At 50.4% G+C, this 17,682-nt stretch overlaps 1 protein-coding gene across 1 annotated transcript in view; it reads right to left on the bottom strand.

Moving 5' to 3' along the window:
• The window catches only part of LOC115204882 (P2X purinoceptor 3), a 34,643-nt gene that overhangs the window by 16,157 nt on the left and 804 nt on the right, over nt 1-17,682 (bottom strand). Inside the window, exons 3-4 of the mRNA XM_029770485.1 lie at nt 14,067-14,138; nt 13,785-13,854 (exon numbers count right to left, since the gene is read on the bottom strand). Coding sequence (XP_029626345.1) covers nt 13,785-13,854; nt 14,067-14,138 — 142 coding nt within the window. The remainder of the gene's footprint in view (nt 1-13,784; nt 13,855-14,066; nt 14,139-17,682) is intronic.

The following is a 17,682-nucleotide window of genomic DNA, read 5'->3' as shown; positions in this document are numbered from 1 at the left end:
ACCAAGTCTACATCACAGCAGAACAGTCCCCACCAGACCCTGACCACGTCTACACCACAGCAGAACAGTCCCCAGACCCTGACCAGGTCTACACCACAGCAGAACAGTCCTCAGACCCTGACCACGTCTGCATCAAAGCAGAACAGTCCCCACCTGACCCTGACCAAGTCTACATAACAGCATAACAGTCCCCACCAGACCCTGACCACGTCTACACCACAGCAGAACAGTCCTCAGACCCTGACCACGTCTACATCACAGCAGAACAGTCCACACCAGACCCTGACCACTTCTACATCACAGCAGAACAGTCCTCAGACCCTGACCATGTCTACATACCGGCAGAACAGTCCTCAGACCCTGACCACGTCTACACCACAGCAGAACATTCCACCCCAGACCCTGACCACGTCTACATCACAGCAGAACATTCCACCCCAGACCCTGACCACGTCTACACCACAGCAGAACAGTCCACCCCAGACCCTGACCACGTCTACATCAAAGCAGAACAGTCCCCAGAACCTGACCACGTCTACATCACAGCAGAACAGTCCTCAGACCCTGATCACGTCTACACCACAGCAGAACAGTCCCCAGACCCTGACCACGTCTACACCACAGCAGACCACCCCAGACCCTGACCACGTCTAAACCACAGCAGAACAGTCCACCCCAGACCCTGACCACGTCTACATCACAGCAGAACAGTCCCCAGACACTGACCACGTCTACATCACAGCAGAACAGTCCTCAGACCCTGACCACGTCTACACCACAGCAGAACAGTCCCCAGAACCCTGACCACGTCTTTACCACAGCAGAACAGTCCACACCAGACCCTGACCACGTCTACATCACAGCAGAACAGTCCACCCCAGACCCTGACCACGTCTACATCACAGCAGAACAGTCCCCAGACCCTGACCACGTCTACATCACAGCAGAACAGTCCACCCCAGACCCTGACCACGTCTACATCACAGCAGAACAGTCCACCCCCAGACCCTGACCACGTCTACATCACAGCAGAACAGTCCCCAGACCCTGACCACGTCTACATCACAGCAGAACAGTCTCCAGACCCTGACCACGTCTACATCACAGCAGAACAGTCCACCCCAGACCCTGACCACGTCTACTCACAGCAGACAGTCCACCCCAGACCCGGACCACGTCTACATCACAGCAGAACAGTCCACCCCAGACCCTGACCACGTCTACATCACAGCAGAAAAGTCCCACCAAGACCCTGACCACGTCTACATCACAGCAGAACAGTCCCCAGACCCTAACCACGTCTACATAACAGCAGAACAGTCCGCACCAGACCCTGACCACGTCTACATCACAGCAGAACACTCCACCCCAAACCCTGACCACGTCTACATCACAGCAGAACAGTCCACACCAGACCCTGACCAAGTCTACACCCCAGCAGAACAGTCCTCAGACACTGACCACGTCTTCACCACAGCAGAACAGCCCCAGTCCCTGACCATGTCTACATCACAGCAGAACAGTCCACCCCAGACCCTGACCATGTCTACATCCCAGCCAGAACAGTCCTCAGACCCTGACCACGTCTACACCACAGCAGAACAGTCCTCAGACCCTGACCACGTCTCCACCACAGCAGAACAGTCCTCAGACCCTGACCACGTCTACAGCACAGCAGAACAGTCCACCCCAGACCCTGACCACGTCTACATCACAGCAGAACAGTCCCCAAACCCTGACCACGTCTACATCACAGCAGAACAGTCCCCAGAACCTGACCACATCTACATCACAGCAGAACAGTCCACCTCAGACCCTGACCACGTCTACACCACAGCAGAACAGTCCTCAGACCCTGACCACGTCTACACCACAGCAGAACAGTCCTCAGACCCTGACCACGTCTACACCACAGCAGAACAGCCCCAGTCCCTGACCATGTCTACATCACAGCAGAACAGTCCACCCCAGACCCTGACCATGTCTACATCACAGCAGAACAGTCCTCAGACCCTGACCACGTCTACATCACAGCAGAACAGTCCACCCCAGACCCTGACCACGTCTACATCACAGCAGAACATTCCCCAAACCCTGACCACGTCTACATCACAGCAGAACAGTCCTCAGACCCTGACCACGTCTGCATCACAGCAGAACAGTCCCCACCTGACCCTGACCACGTCTACATCACAGCAGAACAGTCCCCACCAGACCCTAACTACGTCTACACCACAGCAGAACAGTCCTCAGACCCTGACCACGTCTACATCACAGCAGAACAGTCCTCAGACCCTGACCACGTCTACATCACAGCAGAACAGTCCTCAGACCCTGACCACGTCTATATCACAGCAGAACAGTCCACCCCAGACCCTGACCACGTCTACATCACAGCAGAACAGTCCACCCCAGATCCTGACCACGTCTACATCACAGCAGAACAGTCCCCAGACCCTGACCACGTCTACATCACAGCAGAACAGTCCCCAGACCCTGACCATGTCTACATCACAGCAGAACAGTCCACCCCAGACCCTGACCACGTCTACATCACAGCAGAACAGTCCACACCAGACCCTGACCAAGTCTACACCCCAGCAGAACAGTCCTCAGACCCTGACCACGTGTACAACACAGCAGAACAGTCCTCAGAACCTGACCACGTCTACATCACAGCAGAACAGTCCACCTCATACCCTGACCACGTCTACACCACAGCAGAACAGTCCTCAGACCCTGACCACGTCTCCACCACAGCAGAACAGTCCTCAGACCCCTGACCATGTCTACATCACAGCAGAACAGTCCTCAGACCCTGACCACGTCTACATCACAGCAGAACAGTCCCCACCAGACCCCGACCACGTCTACATCACAGCAGAACAGCCCCAGTCCCTGACCACGTCTACATCACAGCAGAACAGTCCTCAGACCCTGACCACGTCTACATCACAGCAGAACAGTCCCCAGACCCTGACCACGTCTACACCACAGCAGAAATGCCCCAGTCCCTGACCATGTCTACATCACAGGAGAACAGTCCACCCCAGACCCTGACCATGTCTACATCACAGCAGAACAGTCCACACCAGACCCTGACCAAGTCTACACCCCAGCAGAACAGTCCTCAGACACTGACCACGTCTTCACCACAGCAGAACAGCCCCAGTCCCTGACCATGTCTACATCACAGCAGAACAGTCCACCCCAGACCCTGACCATGTCTACATCACAGCAGAACAGTCCTCAGACCCTGACCACGTCTACACCACAGCAGAACAGTCCACATCAGACCCTGACCACGTCTCCACCACAGCAGAACAGTCCTCAGACCCTGACCACGTCTACAGCACAGCAGAACAGTCCACCCCAGACCCTGACCACGTCTACATCACAGCAGAACAGTCCCCAAACCCTGACCACGTCTACATCACAGCAGAACAGTCCCCAGAACCTGACCACATCTACATCACAGCAGAACAGTCCACCTCAGACCCTGACCACGTCTACACCACAGCAGAACAGTCCTCAGACCCTGACCACGTCTACACCACAGCAGAACAGTCCTCAGACCCTGACCACGTCTACACCACAGCAGAACAGCCCCAGTCCCTGACCATGTCTACATCACAGCAGAACAGTCCACCCCAGACCCTGACCATGTCTACATCACAGCAGAACAGTCCTCAGACCCTGACCACGTCTACATCACAGCAGAACAGTCCACCCCAGACCCTGACCACGTCTACATCACAGCAGAACATTCCCCAAACCCTGACCACGTCTACATCACAGCAGAACAGTCCTCAGACCCTGACCACGTCTGCATCACAGCAGAACAGTCCCCACCTGAACCTGACCACGTCTACATCACAGCAGAACAGTCCCCACCAGACCCTAACTACGTCTACACCACAGCAGAACAGTCCTCAGACCCTGACCACGTCTACATCACAGCAGAACAGTCCACCCCAGACCCTGACCACGTCTACATCACAGCAGAACAGTCCTCAGACCCTGACCACGTCTATATCACAGCAGAACAGTCCACCCCAGACCCTGACCACGTCTACATCACAGCAGAACAGTCCACCCCAGATCCTGACCACGTCTACATCACAGCAGAACAGTGCCCAGACCCTGACCACGTCTACATCACAGCAGAACAGTCCCCAGACCCTGACCATGTCTACATCACAGCAGAACAGTCCACCCCAGACCCTGACCACGTCTACATCACAGCAGAACAGTCCACACCAGACCCTGACCAAGTCTACACCCCAGCAGAACAGTCCTCAGACCCTGACCACGTGTACAACACAGCAGAACAGTCCTCAGAACCTGACCACGTCTACATCACAGCAGAACAGTCCACCTCATACCCTGACCACGTCTACACCACAGCAGAACAGTCCTCAAACCCTGACCACGTCTCCACCACAGCAGAACAGTCCTCAGACCCTGACCATGTCTACATCACAGCAGAACAGTCCTCAGACCCTGACCACGTCTACATCACAGCAGAACAGTCCCCACCAGACCCCGACCACGTCTACATCACAGCAGAACAGCCCCAGTCCCTGACCACGTCTACATCACAGCAGAACAGTCCTCAGACCCTGACCACGTCTACATCACAGCAGAACAGTCCCCAGACCCTGACCACGTCTACACCACAGCAGAAATGCCCCAGTCCCTGACCATGTCTACATCACAGGAGAACAGTCCACCCCAGACCCTGACCATGTCTACATCACAGCAGAACAGTCCTCAGACCCTGACCACGTCTACATCACAGCAGAACAGTCCACCCCAGACCCTGACCACGTCTAGATCACAGCAGAACATTCCCCAAACCCTGACCACGTCTACATCACAGCAGAACAGTCCTCAGACCCTGACCACGTCTGCATCACAGCAGAACAGTCCTCAGACCCTGACCACGTCTACATCACAGCAGAACAGTCCCCAGACCCTGACCACGTCTACACCACAGCAGAAATGCCCCAGTCCCTGACCATGTCTACATCACAGCAGAACAGTCCACCCCAGACCCTGACCATGTCTACATCACAGCAGAACAGTCCTCAGACCCTGACCACGTCTACATCACAGCAGAACAGTCCACCCCAGACCCTGACCACGTCTAGATCACAGCAGAACATTCCCCAAACCCTGACCACGTCTACATCACAGCAGAACAGTCCTCAGACCCTGACCACGTCTGCATCACAGCAGAACAGTCCCCACCTGACCCTGACCACGTCTACATCACAGCAGAACAGTCCCCACCAGACCCTAACTACGTCTACACCACAGCAGAACAGTCCTCAGACCCTGACCACGTCTACATCACAGCAGAACAGTCCACCCCAGACCCTGACCACGTCTACATCACAGCAGAACAGTCCTCAGACCCTGACCACGTCTATATCACAGCAGAACAGTCCACCCCAGACCTTGACCACGTCTACATCACAGCAGAACAGTCCACCCCAGATCCTGACCACGTCTACATCACAGCAGAACAGTCCCCAGACCCTGACCACGTCTACATCACAGCAGAACAGTCCCCAGACCCTGACCATGTCTACATCACAGCAGAACAGTCCACCCCAGACCCTGACCACATCTACATCACAGCAGAACAGTCCACACCAGACCCTGACCAAGTCTACACCCCAGCAGAACAGTCCTCAGACCCTGACCACGTGTACAACACAGCAGAACAGTCCTCAGAACCTGACCACGTCTACATCACAGCAGAACAGTCCACCTCAGACCCTGACCACGTCTACACCACAGCAGAACAGTCCTCAGACCCTGACCACGTCTCCACCACAGCAGAACAGTCCACATCAGACCCTGACCACGTCTCCACCACAGCAGAACAGTCCTCAGACCCTGACCACGTCTACAGCACAGCAGAACAGTCCACCCCAGACCCTGACCACGTCTACATCACAGCAGAACAGTCCCCAAACCCTGACCACGTCTACATCACAGCAGAACAGTCCCCAGAACCTGACCACATCTACATCACAGCAGAACAGTCCACCTCAGACCCTGACCACGTCTACACCACAGCAGAACAGTCCTCAGACCCTGACCACGTCTACACCACAGCAGAACAGTCCTCAGACCCTGACCACGTCTACACCACAGCAGAACAGCCCCAGTCCCTGACCATGTCTACATCACAGCAGAACAGTCCACCCCAGACCCTGACCATGTCTACATCACAGCAGAACAGTCCTCAGACCCTGACCACGTCTACATCACAGCAGAACAGTCCACCCCAGACCCTGACCACGTCTACATCACAGCAGAACATTCCCCAAAACCTGACCACGTCTACATCACAGCAGAACAGTCCTCAGACCCTGACCACGTCTGCATCACAGCAGAACAGTCCCCACCTGACCCTGACCACGTCTACATCACAGCAGAACAGTCCCCACCAGACCCTAACTACGTCTACACCACAGCAGAACAGTCCTCAGACCCTGACCACGTCTACATCACAGCAGAACAGTCCACCCCAGACCCTGACCACGTCTACATCACAGCAGAACAGTCCTCAGACCCTGACCACGTCTACATCACAGCAGAACAGTCCACCCAGACCCTGACCACGTCTACATCACAGCAGAACAGTCCACCCCAGATCCTGACCACGTCTACATCACAGCAGAACAGTCCCCAGACCCTGACCACGTCTACATCACAGCAGAACAGTCCCCAGACCCTGACCATGTCTACATCACAGCAGAACAGTCCACCCCAGACCCTGACCACGTCTACATCACAGCAGAACAGTCCACACCAGACCCTGACCAAGTCTACACCCCAGCAGAACAGTCCTCAGACCCTGACCACGTGTACAACACAGCAGAACAGTCCTCAGAACCTGACCACGTCTACATCACAGCAGAACAGTCCACCTCAGACCCTGACCACGTCTACACCACAGCAGAACAGTCCTCAGACCCTGACCACGTCTCCACCACAGCAGAACAGTCCTCAGACCCTGACCATGTCTACATCACAGCAGAACAGTCCTCAGACCCTGACCACGTCTACATCACAGCAGAACAGTCCCCACCAGACCCCGACCACGTCTACATCACAGCAGAACAGCCCCAGTCCCTGACCACGTCTACATCACAGCAGAACAGTCCTCAGACCCTGACCACTTCTACATCACAGCAGAACAGTCCCCAGACCCTGACCACGTCTACACCACAGCAGAAATGCCCCAGTCCCTGACCATGTCTACATCACAGCAGAACAGTCCACCCCAGACCCTGACCATGTCTACATCACAGCAGAACAGTCCTCAGACCCTGACCACGTCTACATCACAGCAGAACAGTCCACCCCAGACCCTGACCACGTCTAGATCACAGCAGAACAGTCCCCAAACGCTGACCACGTCTACATCACAGCAGAACAGTCCCCAGACCCTGACCACGTCTACACCACAGCAGAAAAGTCCTCAGACCCTCACCACGTCTACATCACAGCAGAACAGTCCCCACCAGACCATGACCAAGTCTACATCACAGCAGAACAGTCCCCACCAGACCCTGACCACGTCTACACCACAGCAGAACAGTCCCCAGACCCTGACCATGTCTACATCACAGCAGAACAGTCCCCAGACCCTGACCAGGTCTACACCAAAGCAGAACAGTCCTCAGACCCTGACCATGTCTACACCACAGCAGAACAGTCCTCAGACCCTGACCACGTCTGCATCACAGCAGAACAGTCCCCACCTGACCCTGACCACGTCTACATCACAGCATAACAGTCCCCACCAGACCCTGACCACGTCTACACCACAGCAGAACAGTCCTCAGACCCTGACCACGTCTACATCACAGCAGAACAGTCCACACCAGACCCTGACCACGTCTACATCACAGCAGAACAGTCCTCAGACCCTGACCATGTCTACATACCGGCAGAACAGTCCTCAGACCCTGACCACGTCTACACCACAGCAGAACATTCCACCCCAGACCCTGACCACGTCTACATCACAGCAGAACATTCCACCCCAGACCCTGACCACGTCTACACCACAGCAGAACAGTCCACCCCAGACCCTGACCACGTCTACATCAAAGCAGAACAGTCCCCAGAACCTGACCACGTCTACATCACAGCAGAACAGTCCTCAGACCCTGACCACGTCTACACCACAGCAGACCACCCCAGACCCTGACCACGTCTACACCACAGCAGAACAGTCCACCCCAGACCCTGACCACGTCTACATCACAGCAGAACAGTCCTCAGACTCTGACCACGTCTACATCACAGCAGAACAGTCCTCAGACCCTGACCACGTCTACACCACAGCAGAACAGTCCCCAGACCCTGACCACGTCTACACCACAGCAGACCACCCCAGACCCTGACCACGTCTACACCACAGCAGAACAGTCCACCCCAGACCCTGACCACGTCTACATCACAGCAGAACAGTCCTCAGACTCTGACCACGTCTACATCACAGCAGAACAGTCCTCAGACCCTGACCACGTCTACACCACAGCAGAACAGTCCCCAGACCCTGACCACGTCTTTACCACAGCAGAACAGTCCACACCAGACCCTGACCACGTCTACATCACAGCAGAACAGTCCACCCCAGACCCTGACCACGTCTACATCACAGCAGAACAGTCCCCAGACCCTGACCACGTCTACATCACAGCAGAACAGTCCCCAGACCCTGACCACGTCTACATCACAGCAGAACAGTCCACCGCAGACCCTGACCACGTCTACATCACAGCAGAACAGTCCACCCCAGACCCTGACCACGTCTACATCACAGCAGAACAGTCCCCAGACCCTGACCACGTCTACATCACAGCAGAACAGTCCCCAGACCCTGACCACGTCTACATCACAGCAGAACAGTCCACCCCAGACCCTGACCACGTCTACATCACAGCAGAACAGTCCACCCCAGACCCTGACCACGTCTACATCACAGCAGAACAGTCCACCCCAGACCCTGACCACGTCTACATCACAGCAGAAAAGTCCCCACCAGACCCTGACCACGTCTACATCACAGCAGAACAGTCCCCAGACCCTGACCACGTCTACATAACAGCAGAACAGTCCGCACCAGACCCTGACCACGTCTCCACCACAGCAGAACAGTCCTCAGACCCTGACCACGTCTACATCACAGCAGAACATTCCTCAGACCCTGACCACGTCTACATCACAGCAGAACAGTCCTCAGACCTTGACCACATCTACACCACAGCAGGACAGACAAAGGAAGAACCCCAAGCCCGGGGGATCTCACGCCCCTTGAGCACCCCCCCCCCCCACCTGTCAGCCACACTGATAGCCCTCCTGACAACCCCCCCACACCCACTGAGGACATACCAAGACACAGATTGTACTCAAGCTGGAAATATATACAAGAAAAACTTTTTCCCAAACACAGTGTGTCTAAACTCTTGTGTCCAAACACCCAGCGCGCCCTAGACCTTCTGTCTGAGGACCAACTAGGTTCACCTAGCCACTTAATAAAACACAGGTACAAACAACCTGAGAGCACAGTAGGAAAGGGTTGTCACAGCACTCAAGGGAGTGATTGAAAAAGCTTCTTTTACTTTCCCCATTGCACAAGTGGTTATCTCCACCCTGCTACCATACAGCGGGTAAACACTAGTATTTCCCTTGACTGTGCCTCAAAACCAAGTGTTTACCTGGCCCACCACTCCACCCTGGACTTGAACAGCCTCTATGACCAGGTCCACCTATACAAGGCAGCACTGCCCACCTTTGCCCGGACTCTAAAGGACATCGCTCTCAAACGCAGCCCCAACACTTCACACAGGAGCAACAGATCAATAGACACCCCACCCAGACCAGTGAGACACTCTCCCAGACCTGCGCCCCCCCACCCCCCGGACATACACATAGAGGACCCACGCCAAGAGGACCTACATCCAGACCACAACACCACCAGCCACATACACACCCCCACCCCAACCAAATCAACCATGCCCACACCCCATTTTGGCCCCCTCAGATCAGACCTATACCCCTCCTGCCCACCCCATGCACCCCACTCCCGCAAAGAGGGCCTCACCATGGAAGTCACACATACGCCCAGGCCGTGAGCGGGTTAACAGGCCCAACCCCCACTCTTACACTAGCCCAAGCCAATGGCATGTACCAGATGCCACACGGCCAACAACATTGGACACTTTATGGAACACAAAGCCTTCACTAGCTCATCCTGGAATATCAAAAGCGTGAGGTCATCTGCCTTTGGCCTAAAGAGCAGGAACCTGGACTTCATCAAAGAAATCGGAAATACAGACATTTTCATCCTACAAGAAACATGGTATAGAGGAGACGGACCCACTGGTTGCCCTCTAGTTACAAAGAGCTGGTAGTCCCATCCACCAAACTATCAGGTGTGAAACAGGGAAGGGACTCATGGGGTATGCTAATTTGGTATAGAGCAGACCTAACTCACTCCATTAAATTAATCAAAACAGGAGCATTTTACATTTGGCTAGAAATTAAAAAGGAAATGATCTTAACAGAGAAAATGTCCTCCTGTGTGCTACCTACATCCCCCCACTAGAATCCCCATACTTTAATGAAGACAGCTTCTCTATCCTGGTGGGGGAAATCAATCATTTCCAGGCCCAGGGACATGTACTAGTCTGTGGTGACTTAAATGTCAGAACTGGACAAGAACCCTCAGCACACAGGGGGATAAACACCTGCCTGGAGGTGACAGCATTCCCTCACAGTCTACTTGAACAGAGCACTACTCAATCATGAGGCATCAAAGCCAAAGGAACTGAGTAATATTAAGAAATGCTATAGATGAAAGGAATGTAGTGTGGAAACCTACCAAAACAGTTACGCAACAACAAATTCAATCCCTTTTAGACAATGTCCTAGACAAAACATTCCACTGTAATATTGAAGGTGTAAACCTGGCAGTAGAAAATCTTAACAGTATATTTGACCTCTCAGCTTCCTTATCAAATCTAAAAATTACAAACAAAAAAATGAAGAAAATGAACAACAATGAGCCATAAAACCTGAGTCTACGCCTTCACTATGGTGAATCACTAAAACAATACAGAAATACACTACGGAGAAAGAAGGAACAGCACATCAGAAATCAGCTCAATGTAATTGAAGAATCCATAGACTCTAACCACTTCTGGGAAAATTAGAAACACTAAACAAACAACAACATGAAGATTTATCTATCCAAAATGGAGATGTATGGATAAACCACTTCTCCAATCTTTTTGGCTCTATAACAAAGAACAAACAGCAAAAACATATACATGATCAAATACAAATCTTCGACGTAACTATTAAAGACTACCAGAACCCATTGTATTCTACAATTACCTTGAATGAACTACAGGACAAAATAAAAATCCTCCAACCCAAAAAGGCCTGTGGTGTTGATGGTATCCTTAATGAAATGATACAATATACAGACAACAAATTCCAATTGGCTATACTAAAACTCTTTAACATCATCCTTAGCTCTGGCATCTTCCCCAATATTTGGAACCAAGGACTGATCACCCCAATCCACAAAAGTGGAGACAAATTTGACCCCAGTAATTACCGTGGGATATGCGTCAACAGCAATCTTGGGAAAATCCTATGCATTATCATTAACAGCAGACTCGTACCTTTCCTCAGTGTAAACAATGTACTGAGCAAATGTCAAATTGTTTTTTTTTACCAAATTATCGTACGACAGACCACGTATTCACCCGGCACACCCTAAATGACAAACAAACTAAAACAAAGGTAAAGTCTTCTCATGCTTTGTTGATTTCAAAAAAGCCTTTGACTCAATTTGGCATGAGGGCCTGCAGTACAAACTGATGGAAACTGGGGAAAAACATACAATATTATAAAATCCATGTACACAAACAACAAGTGTGCGGTTAAAATAGGCACACATTTATTCCCACAGGGCCATGGGTTGAGACAGGGATGCGGCTTAAGCCCCACCCTCTTCAACATATATATCAACGAATTGACGAGGGCACTAGAACAGTCTGCAGCACCCGGCCTCACCTTACTAGAATCTGAAGTCAAATGTCTACTGTTTGCTGATGATCTGGTGCTTCTGTAACCAACCAAGGAGGGTCTACAGCAGCAGCTAGATCTTCTGCACAGATTCTGTCAAACCTGGACCCTGACAGTAAATCTCAGTAAGACCAAAATAATGTTGTTCCAAAAAAGGTCCAGTCGCCAGGACCACAAATACAAATTCCATCTAGACACTGTTGCCCTAGAGCACACAAAAAACTGTACATACCTTGGCCTAAACATCAGCGCCACAGGTAACTTCCACAAAGCTGTGAACGATCTGAGAGACAAGGCAAGAAGGGCATTCTATGCCATCAAAAGGAACATAAAATTCAATATACCAATTAGGATTTGGCAAAAAATACTTGAATCAGTTATAGAACCCATTGCCCTTTATGGTTGTGAGGTCTGGGGTCCGCTCACCAACCAAGAATTCACAAAATGGGCCAAACACCAAATTGAGACTCTGCATGCAGAATTCTGCAAAAATATCCTCCGTGTACAACGTAAAACACCAAATAATGCATGCAGAGCAGAATTAGGCCGATACCCGCTAATAATCAAAATCCAGAAAAAAGACGTTAAATTCTACAACCACCTAAAAGGAAGCGATTCCCAAACCTTCCATAACAAAGCCATCAGCTACAGAGAAATGAATCTATAGAAGAGCCCCCTAAGCAAGCTGGTCCTGGGGATCTGTTCACAAACACAAACAGACCCCACAGAGCCCCAGGACAACAACACAATTAGACCCAACCAAATCATGAAAAAACAAAAAGATAATTACTTGACACATTGGAAAGAATTAACAAAAAACAGAGCAAACTAGAATGCTATTTGACCCTGAACAGAGAGTACACAGTGTCAGAATACCTGACCACTGTGACTGACCCAAACGTAAGGAAAGCTTTGACTATGTACAGACTCAGTGAGCATAGCCTTGCTATTGAGAAAGGCCGCCGTAGGCAGACCTGGCTCTCAAGAGAAGACAGGCTATGTGCACACTGCCCACAAAATGAGGTGGAAACTGAGGTGTACTTCCTAACCTCCTGCCAAATGTATGACCATATTAGAGGCACATATTTCCCTCAAATTACACAGATCCACAAAGAATTCGAAAACAAACCCGATTTTGATAAACTCCCATATCTATTGGGTGAAATACCACAGTGTGCCAACACAGCAGCAAAATTTGTGACCTGTTGCCACAAGAAAAGGGCAACCAGTGAAGAACAAACACCATTGTAAATACAACCCATATTTATGTTTATTTATTTTCCCTTTTGTACTTTAACCATTTGCACATCGTTACAACACTGTATATATACATAATACAACATTTGTAATGTCTTTATTCTTTTGGAACTTCTGTGAGTGTAATGTTTACACTCACTGTCCATTTTTGTTTATTTCACTTTTGTATATTATCTACTTCACTTTCTTTGGCAATGCTAACATATGTTTCCCATGCCAATAAAGCCCCTTGAATTGAATTGAATTGAGGGAGAGAGAGAGAGCGAGAGAGCATGAGAGAGCGAGAGAGAGAGAGAGAGCGAGAGAGCGAGAGAGCGAGAGAGAGAGGAGGAAGGAGCAATGGAGTCCCAGCAAGGGAATGGTAGAGAAAGCAAGAAGAGGAAAGAGTTGAAACTCACCGTTTCCAAGGAAGCTCCCTAAATGCTTGTCACAGTCTTCATCTGTTTCACACTCGTACTTCACTTCACTCTGAACACACAAAGAACAGATACACAGGCATTAACAGGATTGCCCTTCAACCAGAAGCTCTGTCACCACCCAATATTAAATGCCTCAGCTTTTGTTAGTTGTAAAGGCTGGAGCTTTGCAGAGTAGAGTACATTGTACTGTTAAAAACACGGTATGGCGTGCTGGAGCAGGTAGGTACATGGTACATGTATACTGGACTGAAATGGACTCACCTCAGGGCATAAGCCTTGGAACTGTTGCTCCGTGACGATGAGCTTGGTGATGATGCAGAACACTGCGGCACCCTGTCAGAACAAATACAAGCCAGCACTTTAGCCCAAACATCATCAAGTCAACCTATCAGGCTGAAATCATCTAAAGCCTCAACCAACGCCTTCATCTTTTTTTGTTCTTGCTATCATTAGCAACCGTTTTTTTTGTTTGTTGCCATGCTATTTAACCAGTTTCTTGGGCTAATGCTAACTAATGTACTCTAATGAACCACTCAGACACTTATTCCACCCAACCAAAGGACTTCATTTAGTTCCCCATCATCACCTCACACCAAGCACTTCCCTTTAAGTGTTTAACATTACCACAGTGAAATGCTCAATGACATTATATCAAGTATCTATAGACTGTTCTTGTGCCGCACCTCGGCTGACTGGGCGGGTTTTTGTGTGTGTACATATTGCAATCATTTTAATAACGTTTAATCAACGTTTGGTACACTGAGTATTCAAAACATGAAGAACACCTGCTCCTTCCATGACAAATCAAATCAAATTGAATTTGTCACATGCGCCGAATACAACAGGTATTACAGTGAAATGCTTACTTACGAGCCCTTAACCAACACTGCTTTAAGAAGTTAAATAAAATAATAGATAAATAAAACAGAAAATAAAAGTAACAAATAATTAAACAGCAGCAGTAAAATAACAAGCGAGGCTATATACAGGGGGTACTGGTACAGAGTCAATGTGGAGGCTATATACAGGGGGTACTGGTACAGAGTCAATGTGGAGGCTATATACAGGGGGTACCGGTACAGAGTCAATGTGGAGGCTATATACAGGAGGTACTGGTACAGAGTCAATGTGGAGGCTATATACAGGAGGTACTGGTACAGAGTCAATGTGGAGGCTATATACAGGGGGTATTGGTACAGAGTCAATGTGGAGGCTATATACAGGGGGTACCGGTACAGAGTCAATGTGGAGGCTATATACAGGGGGTATTGGTACAGAGTCAATGTGGAGGCTATATACAGGGGGTACTGGTACAGAGTCAATGTGGAGGCTATATACAGGGGGTACTGGTACAGAGTCAATGTGGAGGCTATATACAGGGGGTACTGGTACAGAGTCAATGTGGAGGCTATATACAGGGGGTACTGGTACAGAGTCAATGTGGAGGCTATATACAGGAGGTACTGGTACAGAGTCAATGTGGAGGCTATATACAGGGGGTACTGGTACAGAGTCAATGTGGAGGCTATATACAGGAGGTACTGGTACAGAGTCAATGTGGAGGCTATATACAGGAGGTACTGGTACAGAGTCAATGTGGAGGCTATATACAGGGGGTATTGGTACAGAGTCAATGTGGAGGCTATATACAGGGGGTATTGGTACAGAGTCAATGTGCGGGGGCACCAGTTAGTCGAGGTAATTGAGGTAATATGTACATGTAGATAGAGTGTGACTATGCATAGATAATAAACAGAGAGTAGCAGCAGCGTAAAAGAGGGGTCTGGGTAGCCCTTTGATTAGCTGTTCAGGAGTCTTATGGCTTTGGGGTAGAAGCTGTTAAGAAGCCTTTTGGACCTAGACTTGGCAGTCCGGTACCGCTTGCCGTGCGGTAGCAGAGAGAACAGTCTATGACTTGGGTGGCTGGAGACACAGACTGACCAAGTGAATCCAGGTGGAAGCTACAATCCCTTATTGATGTCACTTGTTAAATCCACTCCAATCAGTATAGATTTTACTTTTTTTTGTGTCATTTTTGGCAGACGCTCTTATCCAGAGCGACTTACAGTAGTGAATGCATACATTTCTTTTTTTTCCGTACTGGTCCCCCGTGGGAATCGAACCCACAACCCTGGCGTTGCAAACACCATGCTCTACCAACTGAGCCAGGTTAAAGAAGGATTTTAAAGCCTTGAGACAATTGAGACATGGATTGTGTATGTGTGTCATTCAGAGGGTGAATGGGAAAGACAAAAATGTAAGTGCCCTTTCACGGGATATGGTAGTAGGTGCCAGGCACACCGGTTTGAGCGTGTCAAGAACTGCAACGCTGCTGGGTTTTTCACCCTTAACAGTTTCCTGTGTGTTTCAAGACTGGTTCGCCACCTGAAGGACATCCATCCAGTCAACTTGACACAACTGTGGGAAGCATTGGAGTCAACATGGGCCAGCATCCCTGTGGAACGCTTTGTACACCTTGTGGAGCCCATGCCCCCCTACGAATTGAGGCTGTTCTGAGGGCAATGTCTTCAAGAGAGCGAGAGTTGCACCCCTTCTCAAAAAACCTACACTCGATCCCTCCGATGTCAACAACTACAGAGCAGTATCCCTTCTTTCTTTCCTCTCCAAAACTCTGGAGCGTGCCGTCCTTGGCCAGCTCTCTTGCTATCTCTCTCAGAATGACCTTCTTGATCCAAATCAGTCAGGTTTCAAGACTGGTCATTCAACTGAGACTGCTCTTCTCTGTGTCACGGAGGCTCTCTGCACTGCTAAAGCTAACTCTTTCTCCTCTGCTCTCATCCTTCTAGACCTATCTGCTGCCTTTGATACTGTGAACCATCAGATCCTCCTCTCCGCCCTCTCCGAGTTGGGCATCTCCGGCGCGGCTCACTCTTGGATTGCGTCCTACCTGACAGGTCTCTCCATTGTGTCCTCCTCCCAGAGTGCTAAGAGCCTTGGCGTGACCCTGGACAACACCCTGTCGTTCTCCACTAACATCAAGGCGGTGACCCGATCCTGTAGGTTCATGCTCTACAACATTCGCAGAGTACGACCCTGCCTCACACAGGAAGCAGTGCAGGTCCTAATCCAGGCACTTGTCATCTCCCGTCTGGATTACTGCAACATGCTGTTGGCTGGGCTCCCTGCCTGTGCCATTAAACCCCTACAACTCATCCAGAACGCCGCAGCCCGTCTGGTGTTCAACCTTCCCAAGTTCTCTCACGTCACCCCGCTCCTCCGCACACTCCACTGGCTTCCAGTTGAAGCTCACATCTGCTACAAGACCATGGTGCTTGCCTACGGAGCTGTGAGGGGAACGGCACCTCCGTACCTTCAGGCTCTGATCAGTCCCTACACCCAAAGAAGGGCACTGCGTTCATCCACCTCTGGCCTGCTCGCCTCCCTACCTCTGAGGAAGCACAATTCCCGCTCAGCCCAGTCAAAACTGTTCGCTGCTCTGGCACCCCAATGGTGGAACAAGCTCCCTCACGACGCCAGGACAGCGGAGTCAATCACCACCTTCCGGAGACACCTGAAACCCCACCTCTTTAAGGAATACCTGGGATAGGTTTAAGTAATCCTTCTAACCCCCCCCCCCCCCAAAAAAAATATATAGATGTACTATTGTAAAGTGGTTGTTCCACTGGATATCATAAGGTGAATGCACCAATTTGTAAGTCGCTCTGGATAAGAGCGTCTGCTAAATGACTTAAATGTAAATGTAATGTAAATGTAAAGTACTCAATATTAGGAAGGTGGTCCTAGTGTTTGGTATACTCAGTGTATATTACACAGTGTACAGTTATAATATGCAAGTTGTGTACAGTAACTGTTTGCACTGCAGTATAACTTCTGTGTTGTTTTAGATTAGGGTCGA

This window comes from Salmo trutta, chromosome 13 (assembly GCF_901001165.1).
Source record: "Salmo trutta chromosome 13, fSalTru1.1, whole genome shotgun sequence".
In the NCBI taxonomy this organism is placed as follows: Eukaryota; Metazoa; Chordata; class Actinopteri; order Salmoniformes; family Salmonidae; genus Salmo; species Salmo trutta.
The sequence above is the reverse complement of the archived record's forward strand: the minus strand, read 5'-3'. Positions and strand labels throughout refer to the sequence as shown.